The following is a 24091-nucleotide window of genomic DNA, read 5'->3' on the forward strand; positions in this document are numbered from 1 at the left end:
TCGGGGAAACTAGGATTTGTACGGAAAAAAAAAATCTCTATTTCCTTGAATTGCCGCAGGGCACATAGTATGCGCCTGCCTTGAATTACTGCTGGGTCAAACTCGCTTTGGAAAATAATCAGCACATGCTTAGTATTACTGCCTGGTCAAACTCATGACACTTCCCCCGTCATCATTTTAAAAATGGGGGAGGCTGATTTCAATACCGGTAATTTGAGATCGCATAAAAGGAAGAAGATTAAGAGCTATTCAGTAGGATTTAAGGTCCAAGCTTACATCACACTCAATTTTTTACTGCATGCCTTTGGTAAGTGCCGGAGTGAGAAGACGTTTTAAAATAATTTGCGCATGCTTACTTTTACCGCATGCCTTTGGTAAGCGGAGGAGTGAGAAGAGGTTTAAATTAATTAGCGCCCGGGCGGCAATTCAAGGAAATACGGTAATTGTATATGGGTGAATGCCATATTGAGGACCGCCTTGACGTCATGAATAGTTAATGAGCTCGGCCATGGGAAACAGGAAGTGAACGTCACTAACACAAAAATTAGGCTAAAACGAAAACACTGCGGTGCTGAGGAGGAGGAGGAGAATGAGCAAATCGTCTCATTTGGCAGCGAAGATGATGAACTGTTGTGTTAAGGGTGGATTTCATGCATTGACGAGGTTAGTTTCACGTCACGTCTTTCCGGTCAGCTAACGAGGAGGAACAGTAAAAGGTTAGCTCGTTCGAGGCCGTGTTTGATGGCTCGGATGGTGCTGGCTTGAAGCTCAGTATCTTCCGAGCTTGTTTTGACTTTCTCTGCCAGGAAACAGGTGCCACCTGCCTGCTAGCTTAAAAAGCTAGCCAGCCAGTTAGCTCCCAAGCTAACAGTAGAGGCTACACCGGTTATCACACATGTTTTGTTTGTGTGGCTCCTAATTGTTTGCATTAGCTCGAATTAAAGACCTGTTGATTTAAATTGGGGTCTGATTGAGCGCTAACTCGCTTACAGCTAACCGACTAACTTTGTATGTAATAGGGTCGTAACAACTACAATGTGTCTGCAAATAAAAGATGACATTATAGGTTAGTGACACTGCAAAAGCAAGGCAGCCAAACTCATAGCATTATTACTACTGCGCACGGTACAAAAACAACTGCGTCTTTGCTCCAGTCAAAGGTCCAGGTTGAGACACTGCATAAGCCATTTCTGAGGTGAAATATTGCTTGATGTGTTGCTACATGGGCTAGAAATAGTGCTGAGTCATCCCTGCTACCGTTGGCAACGCCTTCATAGTGTCCAGTTTGAAGTACTGTAGATAAGTTCTCTTGTTCATGGTATGGAAGAACAGTAGTATGTCATGTAAAAAGTGCAACCAAGTTACTAAGTTACACAACATTTTTTAGTCAGATTTTTGGTGTTTGGCTTAGTTTGCAGAAGTTAGAAGCCTAGTAGTGGGCGTCTTGCTGGCTGGAGGCGCGCTGTGTCTTCTTAAAGCGTTTGGCCGTCCGTCCCACCGACTCAGTCGCATCCTCACTACACTGTATGTATATGTCCACTGCCCCCCTCGCCTCCCAGGGCGCTTTGCTAAATGGAGTCGGAGCAGCTGTACCACAGAGGCCACTGCAGGAACAGCTACAACAGCATTGCCAGCGCTAGCAGCGACGAAGAACTGCTTGATGGAGCCGGCATCATCATGGACTTCCACACCACTGAGGACGACAACCTGCTGGATGGGGACGCTTCCTCCCCAGGTAGGGAGTCCATTCATGTGGACCCGCTCAACTCCTGGTCATTCTACACCCACGCCAGAAACCTCCAATCAGATCGGACCATTACTTGTGTCACAGACTGCCCCCCCCTTCATCTTCAATCAATCAATCAATGAAATATTATTTATATAGACCTAAATCACAGGTGTCTCAGAGGGCTGCACAAGCCACAATGACATTATCTGTTCAGATTGATTACACATCATCACCTCATCATCTTCATCACTCGCTGGTGTGTTTTAAGCTTGTGAGCACGACGGGTCCTTCTCTAAATTGTGAGGTTCACGATTAGGCCAGCACACAGTAGGTCTATCTATCCACTGCATACAAGGTTATCCAGTAGGGTTTATGATTAGGTTTAGGTTTATGGTTAAAGTTGCACTCAGTGGTTTCATCTATCCATGAGGTTAGTGTTGAGGTTGCATACAATAGTTTCATGCACTGCATAAGGCTTGATCCACTAGGGTTAGCGCAGAGGTGCCCAAAGTAGGGCCTGTGTACAAATTTCAACCCACAGAGTCATTTCGTTTGGCCCGCCCAAGGGTAGATTCCCAAATTAAATACATATTCTTACTGACCTGTTTTAAGGTCACACGATAATTAATGGTTAACTAGTTGAGATATATACACATCCACCGGTCCATATACAGAGATTATGTGCTGTGCATAGGGCCCTGTGTACTTTAGGGGCCCCCATTTTGTGTAAAAATGCATGTAAAATCAATGCAAACCTGGGTTCAATTGAACCCTAGGGGTTCGGTGAGTCGGGCTCAGGGGTTCGGTGGCGGTCAAGACACTCCCGATTCATCGTGTAAATAAAAATTATTCCCTATCGGCGTATTACGGATACGGCAACAGCAGAAGTAATTGTGAGTTTATGCACTCTGTTGGTTTTAGTCTTTGAACAAGGTGATGTTCATGCACGGTTCATTTTGTGCACCAGTAAAAAAAACATGGTAACACTTTGGTATGGGGAACATATATTTACCATTAATTAGTTGCTTATTAACGTGCAAATTAGTAACATATCGGCTCTTAACTAGTCATTATTGAGTACGTATTAATGCCTTATTCTGCATGGCCTTATTATAACCCTAACTCTCTAACCCTGGCCCTAACCCTCTAACTTTAACCCTAACTAAATAACTCTAAATTAAGTCCTTGTTACTTAGAATTAGGGCTGGAACAACTAATCGATTAAATTGATTAAAATCGATTGAAAAAATAGTTGGGGATTAATTTAGTCATCGATTCGCTGGATCTATGCTATGCGCAGAGGCTACTTTATTTATTTATTTATTTAAAAAAAAAAAATATATATATATATATGTGTATATATATATATATATATATATATATATATATATATATATATATATATATATATTAAACCTTTATAAACGGCAACATTTACAAACAGCTGAGAAACAATAATCAAAATAAGTATGGTGCCAGTATGCTGTTTTTCAATAAACTACTGGAAAGGATAGAAATGTAGTTTGTCTCTTTAATCCGATTATTAATCGATTAATCAAAGTAACGATTATAAAATTAGTTGTTAATTGCAGCCCTACTTAGAATATGGTACCCTGGTGTCCAAAAAACTCTGAATTAATTCTTTGTTACTTAGAATATGTTCCTTATACTAAAGTGTTACCAAAAACATATACCGTATTTTTCGGACTATAAGTCGCACCGGAGTATAAATCGCACCCACGGCCAAACTATGAAAAAAACCTCGATTTATAGTCCGAAAAATACGGTAACCCTGTCTTGAATTTGAAAAAAACAATCAAATTGTATTTTTCACTAAAGAAGGGTTCGGTGAATGCGCAATGCGCATATGAAACTGGTGGGGTTCGGTACCTCCCACAAGGTTAAGAAGCACCGAATCAATGTCAATCAATGAATGACAGGGCGCAAACTTATCAGAGCACCTTTTCTTTTCTGTCACTGATAAAAATACAATAACAATTTTCCCTAAAGATTGTTATGGTGCTCTGTGGCGCGCCGCATGAATTTAAAATTTTTTTGCAAACACAGACAACCTGAAGGAAAGCCAGATTTATTTGATAAATTTGTGATTTTTGTTAGAAAAATATTTTTTCCCAAAAAGTAATTTTAGTCCAAACATGCACCTGGGGATAGGTTTATTGACAACACTAAATTGGCCCCAGTTCGTGAAAGTGAGTGTGAATGTTGTCTGTCTATCTGTGTTGGCCCTGTGATGAGGTGGGGACTTGTCTAGGGGTGTACCCCGCCTTCCGCCCGAATGCAGCTGAGATAGGCTCCAGCACCCCCCGTGACCCCCCCAAAAAGGGACAAGCGGTAGAAAATGGATGGAGTCCAAAACAAATCAAATTAAATTAACATTAGATTGAAATGGTATAAAAAATTTGGTACAAAAGTTTTACAACAAATTAGTGTGGACAATTTTTGGAGAGAAGGGTATAGGTGGGCTGCTCCAAATACAAAATGCCAAGGGCTCCAATATAGTCAAGAGCAGCCCTGCATCTATCCATTTTATTTGCACATATTTAAAGAACTTTCGTATTTTTACTGAGATTTGTTGTGTTTCACACCTAAAATTGGCGTGTTTGGCCTGCTGCGCATTAGCACCTCTTCACTTTAGGACCTGGAGATAAAATGTTTGGGCACCCCCAGGTTAGCGGTTAAGGTTGCAAGCAGTAGTTTCCTCCACTACATGAGGTTTGATTTGTTAGGGTTAGAGGTTAGGGATAATGTTGCATGCAGTAGTTTCATCCTCTGCAGGACGCTGGATCCAGTAGTGCCTCCAGCCCGCTAGGTGCAACAGCTAAACTGTCAGCCCCTTTTAAAAAATTGGCTAAGCTAGAAAAGTGTCTGCGTATATACAGCAGCCTTTGAAGGACATTTTATTATTTTGTACAAAAACGACAGTTTAAAGTGATACTTCTAAATGCTGATCTACCCAGGCAACCGAGCAGGCTGTGCATGCATGTGATGATGTCACCAGCCTTGAGAGTCAGCTGCTGCAGTGGGAAGAGAGGGAGACAAGAGGGAGGAGCCAGGCAAGAGAACACACACACACACACACAGGGATCGTGTTGCTTGGGCAAACATGGCAGCAGTTGACATAAGCACACAGGAGTGCGTAGTGAAGCTTAGCCTAGCCTAGCCTATCCTCGGTTTGCCGTCTTGTCTGTCAACATGGAGGATGAGGACGCAGGCGCCGATCCCTATTTGCCTTACGACGGGGGAGGGGACACCATCCCCCTGCAGGCTATCCCAAGAAGAGGTACGTCATAGCGCTACCTCCATCCTTACAGGACTTTGCTATGTGAGGCGCTGTTGCCACTGACGACGACGTGCGGCGGTGCAGAGATAATGTGATTAGAGTGAAGGCTCAGGCCTGTGACTGTCACATTACATACATGAATTGTCTGAGCAGACCACCTGCACTGGGCTCTGCGACACCTGTTGGAGGATGCTGGAATGGCACATAAGTCACATGACCGCTCTTCATATAAGGAATATTCTAATGTCATACATCTGAATGTGTGAGCGTTTGCCATTGGTGTGAGACCTTTGTGGTACTTCTCCTGTGTGCAGCGTGTGGCTTCCTGCAGGCTTTGTCAGCCTTTTTACGCAGACTGAGCAGAGACAAAAGGCCCCGGATGAGTTTCAGTTGGCGGCGGCCACTTAGCACCGTGTTGTTGCAATAAAGTGTCATCTACCTCCACAGACGTGGTCGCCTTGTCCGTCATTCAGGGTGTAGCTTTGTAAAACTACTCAACAGGTTTTTAACATTGTGGCATGGAATCTGACACTGGAGGTGTTTTTGTTGCTTTCAGCTGGACGCTGTTGGGGTCATTTTGTACAGCTGGTCACATGATGGCTGACCCAGAAACAGCTGCCCGCAAAGTCTCTGATCTTATTTACTACAATGGCTGAGGGTCTCCTGACACCCACATAAACACTGTTGTGATGCTATCCATCATGTAGTCATTATTGGTCCCTCATAGGCTCCAACTACGCCATGTCTAACGGGGGCGGGGCACCCAGCAGCTCTACTCACCTGCTGGACTTCTTAGAGGAGCCCATTCCCGGCGTGGGCACCTATGACGACTTCCACACCATCGACTGGGTGCGTGAGAAATGCAAGGATCGCGAGAGGCACCGAAAGGTAATGAATGACGTGCTGGAATCATTACTGTTTGTAGAGATGTTACCGCAGCTTTGGCCTGTCAACGCCTTTTCAACAAATATTGACAGTTTGAATATTGTGCGCCTCTCAACATGCAGAAAGTGAAGACTTGAATGGAGTAATTGGTGGTGTGTATGTTTGCGCGTTTGTGTGTGTTTGTAGATCACCAGTAAAAAGAAGGAGTCAGCATTGGAGTTTACAAAGAGTCTATATGACGCTTGGTCAGGATGGCTGGTGGTGACGCTCACAGGTTTAGCCTCAGGTGCGAGCACACCATATTCAAACATGCAAGGTTTCTCCCTGTCCTGCAGGCGAATGTGGGAGACGCTATTTTTGCATCTTTTTTTGTCCCTCTTCCTCCTGCCAGGGGCGCTGGCCGGTCTGATCGACATTGCCGCCGACTGGATGAACGACCTGAAGGAGGGCGTGTGCCTGAGCGCCATGTGGTTCAACCACGAGCAGTGCTGCTGGACGTCTAACGAGACCACCTTTGCAGAGAGAGACAAGTGTCCCCAATGGAAGAGCTGGGCCGAACTCATCCTGGGCCAGGCCGAGGTAGTGTCAGGGGTTCGGTGGTGATTGGATGCTTCAATGCGAAGGGACTTCCTGGTTAAGTTTTGGTTTCTTCCTGCAGGGTCCAGGCTCGTACATCATGAACTACTTCATGTACATCTACTGGGCGCTGTCCTTTGCCTTCCTTGCCGTGTGTCTGGTCAAGGTGTTTGCTCCGTACGCTTGCGGCTCAGGGATCCCAGAGGTAAAAACACCTGAAAAAGATATATTCAGTTCTTAGTGGGAAGCTTTGATTTCTGATCTGCGCAGATCAAGACCATCCTGAGTGGCTTCATCATCAGAGGCTATCTGGGCAAGTGGACCCTGATGATAAAGACCATCACTTTGGTGCTGGCTGTGGCATCGGGTCTCAGTCTGGGCAAGGAAGGTCCACTGGTCCATGTGGCGTGCTGCTGCGGCAATATCTTCTCCTACCTATTCCCAAAGTACAGCAAGAACGAGGCCAAGAAGCGAGAGGTTCTCTCTGCTGCGTCGGCAGCAGGAGTGTCTGTGGCGTTTGGAGCGCCAATTGGTGGCGTTCTCTTCAGCCTGGAGGAGGTGAACAACGTGAGGTCACGTGATGTGTGCTGACAAGTTTGACTCGCCCTTTTCTGTCGTTCCTGCAGGTCAGCTACTACTTCCCTCTGAAGACACTGTGGCGTTCTTTTTTTGCCGCCCTAGTGGCCGCCTTTGTCCTGCGCTCCATCAACCCTTTTGGAAACAGCCGGCTGGTGCTGTTCTACGTGGAGTACCACACGCCATGGTCCCTGTTTGAGCTCATCCCCTTCATCCTTCTAGGGGTTTTTGGGGGCCTGTGGGGCGCCTTCTTTATCCGGGCCAACATCGCTTGGTGTAGGAGGCGGAAGTCCACCCGATTTGGCAAGTATTTGGTCATCAGGGTCCAAAAGTCAGTCTAGAAGAAATATATGGTGTCAAAACAGTGCCAAAATCCTTGGCGTGAAAATCACACTCAATTAATTGTGCAAACTCTTATACCTTTTCCTCCTCCTTTCTGTGTGCGCAGTGATTTACATAACGAAGGTGTTCTTCAAGGCACCACTTTAAGTGCTGTCCTTTTTGGCAGCTACACATTTTTTGTAATGTGATTTATGTAACTAAGGTGTTTCTGTACCTTGTTTACCTAAGATGCAGTCAGTAATCATTTGTTTAACTCCTTAAGTTATGCCAGTAGTGTTTCTCAAAGTTGCATTTTCGTTCCTGTCTTTGTCATTATTTGGGCTATTCAACTAGTGGCTCGTAAGTTCTGTTTAAATGGGAACTGCACTTTTTTAGGAATTTTGCCTATAATTCACAATCCTCATGAGAGACAAGAACACATTCCTTTTTTTCAAATGGATTTGTAAATAAAAGTCTACTTACAACGGCGTTACCCAATGGGAGCCACGATGTCATTGCGCCTATCAAATTTATTCAGACCGTAAAACCCAATAGATAACCATCCAAAAAGGGCCAACAATACTCCATTTACATTTGGAGACCTGAATATTAACCAAGTATTGGCAATATTGTTACTATATTCGCTAACATTAAGGACATACAGTTATCAGCGCATTGATCAGAAAGCCGTAACTTCCTTATGTTGCTATAATGACATCCTCCGCTGCTGAGCAGCTCCCTCGCATCCAAGCTTGTGAAAGTTAGTTATAAATCATAAATTGGTACAAATTGGTAACTTTGACAGCCAATTTAGACCCGGAGGTGGCGAAAAAGACACATGTGAAAGCAACCGGTTTGCACCCACCTTTTTTTTAACCATTCGTAAGGACTCTGAGTCATTCATCATCTAAATGGGAATATATCAACATCTTAACAGTTGGCATCATAGTGAGAGCAGAGCAAACTTTGTACAGTAAGTGATGTTTTATCATTTTTGTCTCATGATGTCTGCAGGGCGTAGTATTCAGTGTTGTTGTTGAAAGGACAAGTGAACATTATAATGCGTCTATGAACTTACTGCGGCAACGTATGATTAGAATTTTTAAAATACGTAAATATTACATGTTAATATGAATGTGCCTGTTACTACATTACACAATCATGATGGACGTGTTTTTTTTAGAGCGCTTTATAGACACAATAGAGCGACTCCATTAGGCTTCATTGTAAGATAACTTTTGATCGCATTTAATTACAAGTTAGAATGCATAAAAAAAGAGAAAAACGTGTATTTGTCTTACATAAAGATTGTGAACGATTCTGAGCAGATTATTAATAACACTATAGAGTGCTGTCATACAGATTATCTTTGACTATTTTTATGTGGAACATCTTTAAAAACAACAGAACGCTCCTGTAACTAACAACATAAGTAGATCAAAATCAAATGTCTAATGTAGGGGATGCTGGTCCTCCAGAATATACATCATAAGAATAATATTGATGGAAAATGTCCGCCCTCCGGTCCTTAGTTTTCTGGAAATGTGGCCGCTTAAAGTATTAAGTTTAATATCCCTGCTTTGTAGTTTAAAGTGTCGACCAGGGGTGTCCAAACTTTTTCTACTGAGGACCGCGCATGGAAAAATTAAAGCATGCGGGGGCCATTTTGATATTTCTCATTTTCAAACCATAACAAAATATATGGATTTTTAAAATGTACTTTACCATAAAGGGTCTCAGTTATTAAAATGTTAAAAATAAGTCACATTTTTATTATTATTTTTTATTTAATACTTAACAATAAATCTCCATATCAACTTAAAAAAAATAAAGGTTTTATGGCATTTCTGTAAATACAACTTTGTTTTTCATAGTAAAACTGAAATATGCAGTATTTAGTAATTAGAGCCCTAAAAGATCAATAGTGCAGGACACCAGTGATTTTAATAATTTTATATTTTGAGTAATCACAGTGAAAATATAAATAAAACCCCTCTAAGTATATTTGGAATCCAAAAGGTGCCTCACTCAGAAAGTGATACATTTTTATTAGGGATTTTTGTTAACTTTCAACACTTAAGTTATGAGATCAACTTCAGATATATCGGTCAATTTTACGTTTAAACTATTATTTTGTTTGTTTTATGCTCTTTTGTCAAAGAAAACGTTTGTTTTTATATGGCAACTACACAATATATGCAATATTTACCACATAAAACATTTTAAAATGAAATATTTTAACTAATTGGAGCTTTGAAAATAATTCATTATAACATGGATTTGTTTGTCATTATTTTTTTGAGCAATGGCAAAAAAATTAAAAATAATTGATCGATTGAAACTTGTAATTAGTAGATTGCACAGTACATTACATATTCCGTACACTTGACCACTAAATGGTTACACCCGAATAAGTTTTTCAATTTGTTTAAGTAGGGGTCCACGTTAATCAAGTCATGGTAAAGATGTTTTTTACGTTGTAAAATAAAGACAAAAGAAAAAAAAAACAGCCTGCATGGCAGCTTTGTGTCAATATTGCAACTTTTTCTCAATAGATTTCACCTCAGTCCAGTATTTTTAATGTTCTTTTTTATTTTTGCAATAGCATTTCCAGAATGTATGGCGGGCTGGTAAACAATTCGCTTCGGGCCGCAAATGGCCCCCGGGCCGCACTTTGGACTCCCCTGGTGTAGACAAAATAATATTTTATTTTCAAATAAAGTCCTTATAATAAAAACGACAAAATACCACATAAATTTGATCACATTGTAAGGACTCTGGCACTAGGACATCAGAGCCTCGATAAAAGGCCTTTTAGCATATGCAATTACGTAGGTCTGTTGCAATAACCAGGGGACCATATATCCATATAAACATTTTTCAGCCGAAATACGCTATCAGTTGTCGTTAAAGTTTGTAATCTTTGACACAACATTTTTATAAATGTTAATGCCATTGTTTGACGGATGGTAGTGTAAAATATAATAAAATTAAAAAAAATACAGTAATATTGGTTCATTTGGTCTAAAGACTCTAATCTTCTTCAGAAGGGACACACAACAGGCTCGCTCGGATAGGCTCCAGAGGCGTTTAAAGTGACCAATCAGAAAGGAGGAGAGTTGCTAGGCCGTCATTCAGTGTAAAAATATGCCTGTTTCTTTGTACTTTAGGTAAGTATCCGGTTTTGGAGGTGATCCTGGTTGCGGCGATTACAGCCGTCGTGGCTTTTCCGAACCCGTATACCCGCCAGAACACCAGCGAGCTGATCAAGGAGCTCTTCACTGACTGCGGCCCGCTGGAGTCCTCACAGCTCTGCCAGTACCGCAGCCAGATGAACGGCAGCAAAGCCTTTTCGGACAACCCCAACCGGCCCGCTGGGCCCGGAGTCTACGCCGCCATGTGGCAGCTGTGCCTGGCGCTCATCTTCAAAATCATCATGACCATCTTCACCTTCGGCCTCAAGGTGATCCTACGTTTCCAGCAAATGTCTACATGATCTGCAAATGAAGGGTAACTGACGCCCACACCCTCTCCCAGGTGCCGTCGGGCTTGTTCATTCCCAGCATGGCCATCGGGGCGATAGCGGGACGAATCGTTGGCATCGCCGTGGAGCAGCTGGCGTATTACCACCATGACTGGTTCCTGTTTAGAGAGTGGTGCGAAGTCGGAACTGACTGTATCACGCCGGGACTCTATGCCATGGTGGGGGCTGCCGCCTGTCTGGGTGAGTCTGTGGAAGATGGCTGGTCAAATTTCCTACTGTAAACACGCTTTTTTTGTTCTTCTGCAGGGGGCGTAACCAGGATGACCGTCTCTCTGGTGGTCATCGTATTCGAGCTGACCGGCGGCCTGGAGTACATCGTTCCCCTCATGGCTGCCGTCATGACCAGCAAATGGGTGGGTGACGCCTTCGGCCGTGAGGGCATCTACGAGGCCCACATCCGCCTTAATGGCTACCCCTTCCTGGACGCCAAGGAGGAATTTACGCACACGACTCTCGCCAGGGAGGTGATGAGACCTCGCCGCAGCGACCCGCCGCTCGCCGTGTTGACGCAGGACGACCTGAGCGTGGAGGAACTGCAGGCCGTCATAAATGAAACAAGTTACAACGGTTTTCCTGTGATCGTGTCCAAGGAGTCCCAGAGGCTTGTGGGCTTCGCTCTGCGTAGGGACATCACGATCGCTATAGGTAACTACGCCTTCTCCGCTGTAGTGACGTCCTGACACCTCATCACTTCCTCCCCAACAGAGAACGCCCGCCGAAAGCAGGAAGGCATCCTGTTAAACTCCAGGGTCTACTTCACCCAACACGCCCCCACCCTGCCTGCTGACAGTCCTCGCCCCCTCAAGCTGCGCTCTATCCTGGACATGAGTCCCTTCACGGTGACAGACCACACCCCCATGGAGATCGTGGTGGACATTTTCAGGAAGTTGGGGCTGCGCCAGTGCCTGGTCACTCACAACGGGTGAGTTACATACGTGCTCATCGGTCTGACTTTGTCCCCCCTCAGTGCTGCAGGTGGAGTGTTGTTGTTTTGGGGCAGCTGTGTTCCAGTAACTGGTGTGTGTTGCAGGATTTTGTTGGGCATCATCACAAAGAAGAATATATTAGAACATCTGGAGGAGCTCAAGCAGCACACGGAGCCCCTGGTGACTAGCCCCGCCCCTTTATACACATGACACACATTGTCTTAGGCTCCGCCTCTTTTGGAGGGATGCATGAAAGAGTGGCGGCGGAATCCTCCTGCTTTCACTTCTTATTATGGGGGGCCTGGGGTGTTAGTTTGTTGCGGCTTTCTAAGACGAGCAGGTCAAAGGTCAGCTTGCTACACCTAATGGTCGTGTCAGGAAAGATGTCAGCAAAAATCTGAGTTGTCGCGTCATTAATGACTTTTGCTCTTTCTGTGTGTCCTGAAACCATCCCCTCGGTCTTCGCAGATGGATGGCATGTGACCTGTCGCCGTAGCAACCACTCGGCGGGTAGCTAGCCGCCTCGGAGAGCGATGTTGTCGTATTTCCTCCTGACCTCAATGTTGGAGCGTGCTGTGTTGTTGTGGTGCTTATAGCGCTAACGCTAGCTAGCCAGCATGTGCTGATCCATCCGCCATGTTTCATCTAAGCCAGCGAAAATATCTAGAAAAAGGCATTGCTGGCTTTTAGGAAACACTGGATTCACGCCCCCCTCTTTGCTGACCTTTGACCCCTCCATCACTGCGATCTGCCCCTGGTCTCCCAAGCGTCTTGGGTGACCAGAGTGCGGTCTTTCCTGCTACTGTGTCGCTCTAGTTCCTGTGACGACTAAACACATTCAAGTGTGGCTGAGACGCGGTCATGATGATGGCGTTGCTGTGACAACAGCAGCACGTTTTGTCACTCCGGTTTGGTGTCCCGGCTGACTCTCATTCAAGTGGCTTGGTGCATCCTGGGAACTCATCTCCTGCTTCTTTTTACAGAATTCTGTCACCACTTCCCATATTTCCCTTGCCAGGACCAACGTAGAGCACCTTTCACTGCTTTCCCCTTTCTGGTTTCTTCCTCTTCTCCTCTTGGCCACCTTTATGTCAGCATAGACACCGTCCAGAATGCAATTAGTCTGTGGACTGTGTGTTTCTGTCTCACCACCGGGACAGATTGTGCCGTTAAAAACATTGTCACGTGCTGGCTAACCTCCTCATTCTGTCTCCTCTGCAGGCGGCTTCTTGGCGTCATCACAAAAAAAGATATTCTCCGTCACATGGCTCAAATGGCAAACAAAGATCCAGAGTCCATCATGTTCAACTGATCCGCTCCTTCCAGGACGGCTGGGTGGGAGGGGGAGGTGACAGCGAGGAGGAGGAAGTGCACCTACTGGACGGCGCCAACCTATGACACTTTTTGTTTCCTTTTCACTTTTGAGCTTTATAGACTCGCCCGGTGGCCATTAAAGGGAACACCTCAAGCATGCGCTCTTGTCCGCTCACACACAACGATGTGGTATTGACCGCAGCTGGACCTGTGAACCTTCCTCACCTGTCCGTCCTCCTGAATGAACTTTATCGTACCAGGTTGCCACACTAGATTAATGTGCTTGCCCGGGAGATTTGAAAAAGAGAATCGAGCATCCGTCCATCCGTCAGCGTGAAACAAAGGTGAAACAAATGATGCAATTTGTCAATTTACTTTTCACTCCTGCTAATTTTCCATCGGGAGACTGTGTCCTCATGCTGAAGTTTCCGGGCCTCTGGAGAAATCTGTGGATTTATTTCTCATCTCCACTGATGAAGACGGTTGGCATAGAGAAGAGTGTTTCCTCTTCAACTTGATGTTTCCTCAATTATGTGCCGTGTCAATGAAGTTGTGCATCGTTGTGAAGAATTTCATGTTAAATTTATTTGATTGTACATTTGAAACAGGATGATTCATTAAATTTGCTTTGAAATTTTAGCAACTTATTGTGAAATGTTTGAAGCATAAGAGTGGCAGTCCCCACTATTACGGGGTATCGACACGTGTACACATGTAACACATATGTGTGCATCAGGACTGCAACCATTAATCTATTACATACCGATTAATATAAGGCTGCTTTGAATAATCCATCCATCCATCCATTTTCTACTGCTTATTCCCTTTGGGGACGCAGGGGGTGCTGGTGCCTATCTCAGCATCAATTGGACGGAAGGCGTGGTACACCCTGGACAACTCGCCACCTCATCGCAGGGCCAACACAGATAGACAACATTCACACCACATTCACACACTAGGGCCAATTTAGTGTTGCCAATCAACCTATCCCCAGGTGCATGTCTTTGGAAGTGGGAGGAAGCCGGAGTACCCGGAGGGAACCCACGCAGTCACGGGGAGGACATGCAAACTCCATCCATCCATCCATTTTCTACCGCTTATTCCCTTTTTGGGGTCGCGGGGGGCGCTGGCGCCTATCTCAGCTACAATCGGGCGGAAGGCGGTGTACACCCTGGACAAGTCGCAACCTCATCGCAGGGCCAACACAGATAGACAACATTCACACACTAGGGCCAATTTAGTGTTGCCAATCAACCTATCCCCAGGTGCATGTCTTTGGAGGTGGGAGGAAGCCGGAGTACCCGCAGGGAACCCACGCAGTCACGGGGAGGACACGCAAACTCCACACAGAAAGATCCTGAGCCTGAGATTGAACCCAGGACTACTCAGGACCTTCGTATTGTGAGGAAGACGCACTAACCCCTCTCCCACCGTGCTGCTCACTTTGAATAATGTAACTAATAAAAATTGATAAAATCTGGGCTTAATGGACTGCCCGGACCTTTTTTTATATGCGGACATAGTTTTCACACAAGCACTGAAGTAAAGCGAACAGAAGACCACGCCCACACAGGAAGTGACATCAGAATGAAGGCGCCACAGCCAGCTTCACAACAACTCGTTCGGTAACTCGGCGGGAACCACTAGAAAGATGGACGCGAATCATCCAAACATGCCCGTCTTTCTCCTTCTTGTACATGTACAGGCGCTTATGGAAATTACACATGAATACCTTAAGAGAAGGAAACACACGATCGCAGCAATTTCGGATACAACACATTTCAGGCGGCTACACAGCAATGTTGAGCGACGGTCTTGGATAAGGCCTGGAAGAACGACGGCCTGGTGGGATATGTTTGTCAACGACTGTGTTGTGCCGGAGGAATGGCAAGACAACTTTCGAATGTCCAGGTCAGCTGTCATTCTACTTGCCGAAAAACTTCGTCCATTTGTCGAAGGAGAGACCACGAGAATGCGAGCTCCCGTGGATGTGTTGAAAAAGGTTGCGTGTACTTTGTATTACCTGGCCGATGAGGGAAGATTACGAAAAACAGCCAATGCATTTGGACTGGCAAAGCAGACTGTATCGGTTATTGTCCGCCATGTATGTCGCGCAATTACTCAGCGTCTTGGTCCAGTGTATATACAGTCGCCAAAAACGGAGGCAGACGTTCAAGATCTTGTGGAGAATTTCCATGAAGCCCACGGTATGCCGCAGTGTTTGGGTGCAGTTGACTGCACGCATATCGAGGTCAGGAAGATGCCGTGTAACTCGCCGGATTTCATCAACAGAAAGGGCAGATACTCTTACAATGTGCAGGCAGTGTGTGACTATAAATATTGCTTCATGGACGTGACTGTGAAATGGCCAGGCAGCGTGCATGATGCCCGCATCTTCACTAACTCTGCGATTAGTGCGCAGCTGCAAGATGGAACCATCCCCTCGTGTCCCAAACGACTGCTGGAAGATGAAGATCCAGTCCCTGTTTTTCTTTTGGGTGACGCAGCTTATCCCCTGGCGCCATATCTCATGAAAGAATACCCCAACGGTGGAGTCAACACACAACAACAATACTTTGGGTATTCTCTGTGCAAGGCCCGCACGGTCATCGAGCGTGCGTTTGGACGACTGAAGGCACGCTTTGGTGCGCTGCGCCGCCCCATGAACATTAACCAGACTGACCTACCTTTCGTTGTGTATGCTTGTTTTGTACTCCATAACTACTGTGAAGCAATGAGGGAGCCACTAAGCGAGCAGTCAGTGGTTGCAGCCTTGGAGTACGACTGCCATTTTCAGCCTCCAAGCACAGGCTGGATTGCAAAAATGGAAAATGAAGGAGAAGGCAAAAGAGTGAGGAGTGTCCTGACCAGATATTTGGGTTCCCTAGATTAATTGTTGTAAAATGTTCATCAAATTGTTTACTTTCACATGTCGATTAAAGATTTGAGTCATATTTGATGGCTACAGTAGGGTCCCACAGCAGACTGGATTCTAGTTAATTGAAATACCACAACACAGGATATTGTTCAGGAGAAATTTTATTTAATTTAAAAACTTGCCTGCAAAGCTACACAGCAAACTATTTACAATATAGCTCTTTTTTTTTTTTTTTTTTAAACGACACAACTTCACAATGAAGTCAAGTCATCTACTGGAGAGCTTGGAGTAGATGGATGCTCAGGTGGATGTTAAAGCCAGGTCCTTGGTGATGTTATTGTGGTGTAGCTATTGTGTGCTTGGCTGTGTTATGTGCTTCACCAACATTTCTATACTGGAGGTGATGCGGTCCATACTGTGCATAAACTTGCGGTCCGTCTCTTCTTGTCGTCGGTAGAAGTGCCGTTTTAGCTCAAGGTCCTCTTGGGCTATGGACGTGGGGGTTAACGCCTTGCGAAGTGTCTGGGTGCGGTAGTCGCCCTGCTCTTCATCAAGACGCCGCTTACGACTCTGTATGGCCGGCTCTTCGGTCAAACTGCTGGTCGGGGATGGTTCGCCTGATGACAGTTCCGGGGCGGGGGGGGCTCTTTCCAAGTCGCTGGTGTCGAGACCCTCGCCCGTGGCAACGGTGACCGGGCATCCTCCCCAAATCGACTCACATTCGTCGAAGTATATAAGCACCACACGCCCGTGTCCACTTTTGCGCCCCGAGTCGACTGCTTGTCGGTACCGCACACGGATGTTCTTTAATTTTGTCGTAAGATGTGCTGTTGAAACAAAGACTTTGGATTAATGGCGGCACCAAACCGAGGGTAGCCTACGGTCAACAATCAACCCCAAGAGTGCTCCTCATTCTACGCACAGATTATGGTTAAATCAAACCAGACTAACCTTGTTACAAAAACATACCTTTAGTTATGTCCTCTGTTTGGTGGGGAAAATCTTTGGCGCTTAAGCTGGCCTCCATCGGCGAGGGGTAGCGCTCCAGAAATCGCGCAAGAATGTCCCCGTATTTGGACTGCGAGGACTCCCAGTCAACGTTTTTCGCCGCCATGAAGGTTTTGTATTCTTGTGTTACTTTTAGTAGTAACTCCACCTCGTCGTCGGACCAAATAAAGAATTCTCTTTTCCTCGCAGAAAGAGTAGCCATTTTCGTTTGTCGTCACACAAGTCGCAGATAAGTAAGAATGCATTTCCAGGTCAGAGGTGACTATATGACGCGCGCATTTTTCTTCTTCGCGCATGCGTACTGGGTGGGGGGTTTAAACGACCATTGTTTGTGTGTGGACACGGATAGCCTGAGCCGGCTTAGTGTAGAAGGGGCTGTAAACTATGTTTTATCCGATTACTTGATTAATCAAATTTTAGCTGCAGCCCTAATGCACATACACGCATAGCTGGCTAATACTATTGCACCTTCACAGTTGTATCAAGATTGCACAAGTGATGAAAATGACACTAACGTGCAAAATATGCAGCAATTGCTCCTTCGGCTAAGAAAAAACCGACATGCACATACATAAAATAAGCCAATTGAACATATACGCCAGATATATATGTAAAGTACCGTATTTCCTTGAATTGCCGCCGGGGCGCTAATTAAATTAAAACCTCTTCTCACTCTTGCGCTTACCAAAGGCATGCGCTAATTGTTTTAAAACCTCTTCTCACTCTTGCGCTTACCAAAGGCATGCGCTAATTGTTTTAAAACCTCTTCTCACTCCGCACTTACCTAAGGTATGCAGTAAAAATTTGAGTGTGATGTAAGCTTGGACCTCAAATCCCACTGAATAGCTCTTTTTTCTTCTTCCCATTATGCAATTTCAATTTACCGGTATTGAAATCAGCCTCCTCCATGTTGAAAATGATGACAAGGGAAGTGTCACTCGTGACGTCACGAGTTTGACCAGGCGGTAATACTAAGCATGCACTAATTATTTTGGGAAGCGAGTTTGACCCGGCAGTAATTCAAGGCAGGCGCATACTATATGCCCTGCGGCAATTCAAGGAAATACGGTAATTGACGTCTGTTGAACCTGTAAAGAAAATAAAATACAAATAAAAACATTTTTGGGGGTGTGGGGCACCTCTTAATAGTAGGCCAATAATTGCCATTTTAGATTTTGGTTTGCATTATTGATGCAGAAAACTTTATATATGTGAAATGAAAGACTTGAGTTTTATTTGTCTTTTAGTCACTCGCTACAAATGGCATTAGGAAGAGAGCAAAGATGGTTCACATGCAGACAGAATGGGAATGGAACAAGAAAGAAGAAGAAAAAAAGAAGCTAGACTTGTTAAAGGTGAAGGGAAACATAAAGGGTGAAAAATCCCAGCGAAAGCAAAACATTTTTTGCTGATGACAAGATACATTCAAGCGTGCCAGGACGCATGATTGATTGGTTGCTGTAACAGCCTGTTGAGCTTCGATTGTTCTTTTCCTGCTCACACGTGACTCTCGTAGATAATCTGGCAGGGCGGGGGCACCGGCTCCTCGCTCTGACTTGTTTCTATTTCCTCTTCTTGTATAGAATCTGGCGGTGGCGTGGAAGGGGTGGAGTCGGCGTCGACGGCACAGCAACTTGCGGCGGCGAGCTGCGGGTGCACCGACACTTGAATAGCGATGTGCTGTGGCTGCTCCTGAACAGACGAATTGTCGGAGTCGCCGGCGGGGGATTCACTGCGCTCCAGCTGGTGCCCGCGCTCCTCCTCCCTCTCCTGCAGGACGGTGAACACATCCCTAGCACCAATGGCGGCCATCCCATTCACTGTCTCTCGACGTCCCTCTGGCGCTTGTCTGAGAAAGGTGTGCCTCATCTCCTCCACGCCCACCACTTCCAGGATCTCCTCCATGAAGGTGCGGCAGTTCATGATGAGTGGTGGGAGCGGGATGCTGCGTGCCAGCTCCTCGATGTAGCGCGCCAACTCCATGGTCTTGAACTGCGTCACCTTGGCCAGCTCCAAGGTTTTGGTGGAAGTGATGATGGGGATGCGCTTGGCAATCTCAAAGGCCTTCTGCAGCTTCTCTGCGCCCTCCGTGCGGAAAAACTCATTGATGGCTTTCTCCGTCTTCTTGAGGTGGCTGCTCATCATGCAGAGGCGCGTCACATTGAGCGCCATGATGATGGTGAAGGTCACCAGGCACACCACCATGTAGTACACGCCCATGTCCCCGTTAGTGAAGACCACGCGCAGCGTCACCGTGCAGTTGGAGGTACCGTGCAAGTTGGATGCCACACATGTGTACTTTCCACGGTCCGCAAATTCGATGCTGGTGATGTTGAGGACGCCGTTCTCCAGTAGCCACCACTTCCCGCCTGCAGAAAAAAACAGCTAGGTTACTGCCAGTGGAGTTTTCTGGCTCCATTGTGTGAAGATTTTATTTATTTTGATGATGTTGAATTCGGAGGGAAAGGCAGTTCTCTCAAAAGAGAGGACTAGTGCTATAGTACGAAAGTTGAATTCACACAGACCCAATCGAACGGTGTTTGGCACACTTAACACCTCGCATCTTTGATGAATGAGAGCACATTGACACATGCACAAGCACATTGACTCATGCACAGGCACAGCACACTTCAGCTCCTTTGGCACGGCCAGATTCCCTTCACGCGCACAATAGCATCGCAGCAGAGGGGAAAAATGACATAACATAACACAACAGCAGAACTGCCATAAATGTAATATAAACTTAAAGGGGCCCTTTCATGCAAAACCAACTTATCTTACCTATTGGTACCTGCTTATGTGTATTTTGAAATTGCATAAGTCCCAAAAATGTAAAATCTAATCACTGAGGCATTTCAGAAATATTTATAAAACAATCTTTTTGCTTCCTTCATACGGTCCGTTTGGAATGCACTTTGACTTGTGACATTTTCTTACCTGTGATGTCAGCGTATTACTCAAATTTACCCAAACCTGTCAGCCATTTTTGGAGGACCGGACGTACCACAACATGTCCACAATGAAACCCAATGACGGAAAATATTCTGTTGTTGGTTGCTTTAAGTCACTACACAAACGTTTAGCCTGTTCTGAAGTAAAAGTGCCTTACTTTTAACTTCCATGGTTGGTGGCAGTGTGCCTTTAACTGCGAGGAAAAGGGAGGTGGAACCAAGCGTCTTTTTGTGTCGTTCTCGCCATTACCGGGTCTATATTGGCTGTCAAAGTGTACCAACTTGTCAAAATACGTCCTCATTCTTCAACTACTCAGGTAAGAGGCATTATTTATGATCTAGAACAGTGGTTCTTAACCTTGTTGAAGGTACCGAACCCCGCCAGTTTCATATGCGCTTTCACCAAACCCTTATTTAATGAAAAATAAAATGTTTTTTCCTATTTTAATGATGTTACTATATCAAAGAAATACTAATAAAGATATATTTTACAAACAGAAAGTTACAGGAATGTAAACATGATCCCATGTTTACATCTCATTGTGCAACATGTGGATGTTTTAGTGGGACCTAAATGCGATATCTGAAAGGAGTACAAATTATTTCCAACCCCACCTTTTACAGAGCTCATGAAAAACAATGTTTGTTTTTTTATGTCATTGTAAGTGGGCCAAAACACTTATATTAGAAAATAATCTAATGGAAATTATTGCTGTCATTTGATTATAATAATGAAACATTGAACTTGTTATTTAGTCAGGTTTGGACGAAGGCTCTGTCGAACCCCTGAGGCCGACTGACCGAACCCCTAGGGTTCGATCGAACCCAGGTTAAGAACCACTGATCTAGAACAAAGTTGGACGAGCAAGGAAACAGCTGATCAGTTGATCATGTCAACATTGGCATGCAAGCTTGTGATCACAGCTGTAGTTTGTTTGAGTCAGCGCTTATAATAACAATATCACTAATACTTGGTTAATAGTCAAGTCTCGAAATATAAATGGAGTATTTTTAGCTCTTTTTAAAATGTTTTTGTTGGGTTTTATGGGCGCAATAGAGGACCCCCCATTGACTGTGCTATAAGCGAACATACATTTACGAGTTAGAATGCATTAAAAAAAAAATTCATCCGTCATCATGTCTTTCAAAATGATTGTTAAAGGCCTACTGAAACCCACTACTATCGACCACGGAGTTTCTTGTTGAAAACGTTGCGGAATGATGACGCGTGCGCGTGAAGTCACGGACTGTCAGAAAATATTAGCGCAGCACTATTTGCGGCTAAAAGTCGTCTCTTTTCATCGCGCAATTAAACAGTATTCTGGACATCTGTGTTGCTGAATCTTTTGCAATTTGTTCAATTAATAATGGAGAAGTCAAAGTAGAAAGATGGAGTTGGGAAGCTTTAGCCTTCAGCCACACAAACACACGGTGATTCTTTTTTTGAAATTCCCGGAGGTGAAGCTTTACTATGGATCAGAGCGGTGAAGCGAACATGGATCCCGACCACTTGTCAACCGGCAGGTTTCAGTGAGAAAATTGTGTTAAAAAGTCGTCTCTTACCGGAGATCTGTGGAGTTTGCGCCGTCCTTGTATCTGTCGTCGACTTCCCTCAGACACTGGCCTCAAGACACCCGTGGACACACCCCTCCGGGTATCAGGTACTATTTAATTTCACTAAAACACTAGCAACACAATAGAAAGATAAGGGATTTCCCAGAATTATCCTAGTAAATGTGTCTAAAAACATCTGAATCCGTCCCAATGCAATTGCCTTTTTTTTTTTTACTCCATTTTTATTTTTTTATTTTTTGTAGTCCTTCGATATCAATATCATCACCCACGAATCTTTCATCCTCGCTCAAATTAATGGGGAAATTGTAGTTTTCGCAGTCCGAATAGCTCTTGCTGCTGGAGGGTATCATTAAAAACAATGTGAGGACGTGAGGCGCTCTCATCCTTGTGACGTCATCGTCTGCGACTTCCGGTAAAGGCGAGGCTTTTTTATCAGCACCAAAAGTTGCAAACTTAATTGTGGATGTTCTCTACTAAATCCTTTCAGCAAAAATATGGCAATATCGCGAAATTATCAAGTATGACACATAGAATGGACCTGCTATTCCCGCTTAAATAAGAAAATCAAATTTCAGTAGGCCTTTAACGACATGCAAAAAAAAAGTGCAGTTCCCCTTTGACGTGAAAGATATGACTCACATTAAAAACTTGACTTACATCACGGTCTAGTCAGAAGAAATTGCAGTAATACAGCAGAGTGAAAAGTGAAGGGACAAGTTTAGGTAAGCAAGTCGTCACGTGACGTATCAGTGTGAACGTGTTGGAATCAAACCAGAGTAGTTGTGCCGTCACGAATGGGCTCATACAAGTACTAACTCTGATCTTTGAGGCAGATTTAGGCAAGTCTGAACGAGACTGCAAAAGGCTGCATACCTGATTCCTACAATGGTAAGCACTTCCAGAGAGAAGAACAAGAAACCTGTGAGTGTGTCTTACCACTGGTGTCGGCATCCACGTGACGACCGTGAGAGTTAAACCACCTCACGCTGGGGAACGGCTCGCCAGTGACGTTGCAATCAATGAGAATGCAGCTTCCTTCACGGGCGATCAGCTGGCTTGCGGCGGTGAGAACGGTCGGGACAGAGCCATTGTCGGTGCCGCTTCCATCCCCCGATGAGGCGGTGGCGGCGTGAAAGGCAAGAAAAGACACTAGAAGCACCAAGTCCATTCTGGCGGCGTGCATAATTTTTCAGATTTGTGAGCGTGTCACCCAAGGCAAATAACGCAGGTCATTCCTCCCGAGCCGCCCTCGCTGACTGGCTATCTCGGCACAATTGGCAGGAAGACTGTTGGCGGCTGAGCGCGGGGACACATCTCACTGGAAAAGAGAAAAAAAGTCAACAGGACGCTACAACCCCGCATACAAACTGGTTACTGTGGCAACTGACACGGCCCAAGTGACGTCACTGAAATGCGACCACTTTTCAATATTCCAATGTATGCTTTGGGAACCTAGTTGGAACAAATATCAACCGTTATGTTAGATTTATATCACAATTACATCAATTCAGATTTTGTGTTTTTGTGCATGTATAATGTATTGCTATTTATCTAGTTGGTTGTGTATAAAAAATAACACCTATTATTCGACGCAGCTGACCCATTGTTCATGTTTTCAGCTAACAATGTTACTTAATTAAACATGAATATTGGATCACATTATGATACATTTTGGTTCTCACTACAATATTGGATAATATTCAAATAAACATTGGATCATTTTAAAACAAACATCGGATCATATTACAGCAAACATCGGATCCTTATTTTACAGGAAATGGGCTGCGTTTTATTCCTGGTTGACATCGTTGGGGATGACCATAAAAATGTCATGCAGTGCGACTAGTCGGAAGAAAATGCTGGAACTAAAGATTCTGCAAATATTAGTGGGACTATTTGATCTTCACAAGAAATACAATGGTTACAGAAGGCAGCGGGCTACGGCTATTAACTGGAAGGTGGGTATTCAGTCACGGGACCCTCCGGGGATTAAACCGCTACAAACTATTGGCGAGCAGACAGAAAATTGGACATTTACAACAACTACCTGATACATTTTGTGGATACAATTCGACGATAAATGTTACATGTTTGGCTAAACAAGAATGTCGGAGAATGCAAATAAAAAACGTAAATCCTTAACCACCTCGTCGTCGACGTTAGTAAGGTAAAAAGTTCGTTTTTTTCGCCTTATTTTATTTCATACTCACATCAGCACTCGTCAGCGGGACAATTTTAATAATTATTGCTATTATCCTCGTCGTCGCAGTTTTTCCAGTCCACTACTCCATCCACCGCGCTGCCGGCTGTGATATGCTGCCAGTGACCGCTAGGGGGAGCCTGTTAATGCTGCAATGCTAACAACTTACACACACACACACATATATATATATATATTAATATACATATATATATATATATATATATATATATATATATATATATATATATGTACATATCACTGAGAGGAGCTGCTGAAATGTTTTGAATTATTGTAGGTAATCTTT

The 24091-nt window shown here is 44.6% G+C and overlaps 3 protein-coding genes across 10 annotated transcripts; 1 reads left to right on the forward strand and 2 right to left on the reverse strand.

Moving 5' to 3' along the window:
* Positions 1–497: 497 nt before the first annotated feature.
* Positions 498–13811, forward strand: clcn3 (chloride channel 3). 8 transcript variants are annotated; one of them, XM_061913034.1, is made up of 15 exons: positions 498–663; positions 1560–1735; positions 5758–5918; positions 6102–6201; positions 6307–6494; positions 6574–6696; positions 6762–7049; positions 7118–7370; positions 10559–10851; positions 10926–11112; positions 11179–11577; positions 11638–11854; positions 11963–12038; positions 12327–12368; positions 13080–13177. In XM_061913034.1, exons 2-14 carry the CDS (start codon positions 1573–1575, stop codon positions 12339–12341), a joined length of 2463 nt encoding a protein of 820 aa, XP_061769018.1. In that variant the 5' UTR covers positions 498–663; positions 1560–1572; the 3' UTR covers positions 12342–12368; positions 13080–13177. The 8 variants fall into 8 exon arrangements, with proteins under 8 accessions (XP_061769018.1, XP_061769015.1, XP_061769020.1 ...); XM_061913031.1 differs by lacking the exon at positions 12327–12368 and having other exon boundaries at positions 13080–13811; XM_061913036.1 differs by lacking the exons at positions 1560–1735; positions 12327–12368 and adding an exon at positions 4708–4803 and having other exon boundaries at positions 13080–13811.
* A 2382-nt stretch (positions 13812–16193) lies between these two features.
* Positions 16194–17328, reverse strand: LOC133560479 (uncharacterized). Its single transcript, XM_061913044.1, has 2 exons — positions 17020–17328; positions 16194–16877 (listed from the first exon to the last, which is right to left on the reverse strand). Exons 1-2 carry the CDS (start codon positions 17258–17260, stop codon positions 16399–16401), a joined length of 720 nt encoding a protein of 239 aa, XP_061769028.1. The 5' UTR covers positions 17261–17328; the 3' UTR covers positions 16194–16398.
* Positions 17329–18270: 942 nt separating this feature from the next.
* mfap3l (microfibril associated protein 3 like) lies at positions 18271–23947 on the reverse strand. Its single transcript, XM_061913043.1, has 3 exons — positions 23795–23947; positions 22521–22902; positions 18271–19427 (listed from the first exon to the last, which is right to left on the reverse strand). Exons 2-3 carry the CDS (start codon positions 22765–22767, stop codon positions 18556–18558), a joined length of 1119 nt encoding a protein of 372 aa, XP_061769027.1. The 5' UTR covers positions 22768–22902; positions 23795–23947; the 3' UTR covers positions 18271–18555.
* Positions 23948–24091: the final 144 nt, after the last annotated feature.

Source organism: Nerophis ophidion, linkage group LG10, assembly GCF_033978795.1.
Source record: "Nerophis ophidion isolate RoL-2023_Sa linkage group LG10, RoL_Noph_v1.0, whole genome shotgun sequence".
Taxonomy (NCBI): Eukaryota; Metazoa; Chordata; class Actinopteri; order Syngnathiformes; family Syngnathidae; genus Nerophis; species Nerophis ophidion.

Bases quoted from the DNA above. Each gene is read 5' to 3' on its own strand.
- clcn3 (XM_061913031.1), top strand. From the start codon at position 1,573: ATGGAGTCGGAGCAGCTGTACCACAGAGGCCACTGCAGGAACAGCTAC. The intron at 6,202-6,306 runs GTGCGAGCACAC...TCCTCCTGCCAG, and splicing joins GCTCACAGGTTTAGCCTCAG to GGGCGCTGGCCGGTCTGATC. The intron at 10,852-10,925 runs GTGATCCTACGT...ACCCTCTCCCAG, and splicing joins TCTTCACCTTCGGCCTCAAG to GTGCCGTCGGGCTTGTTCAT.
- mfap3l (XM_061913043.1), bottom strand. From the start codon at position 22,767: ATGCACGCCGCCAGAATGGACTTGGTGCTTCTAGTGTCTTTTCTTGCC. The intron at 19,428-22,520 runs GTAAGACACACT...TTTTTTCTGCAG, and splicing joins CGTGGATGCCGACACCAGTG to GCGGGAAGTGGTGGCTACTG.
- LOC133560479 (XM_061913044.1), bottom strand. From the start codon at position 17,260: ATGGCTACTCTTTCTGCGAGGAAAAGAGAATTCTTTATTTGGTCCGAC. The intron at 16,878-17,019 runs GTATGTTTTTGT...TTGTTTCAACAG, and splicing joins AACAGAGGACATAACTAAAG to CACATCTTACGACAAAATTA.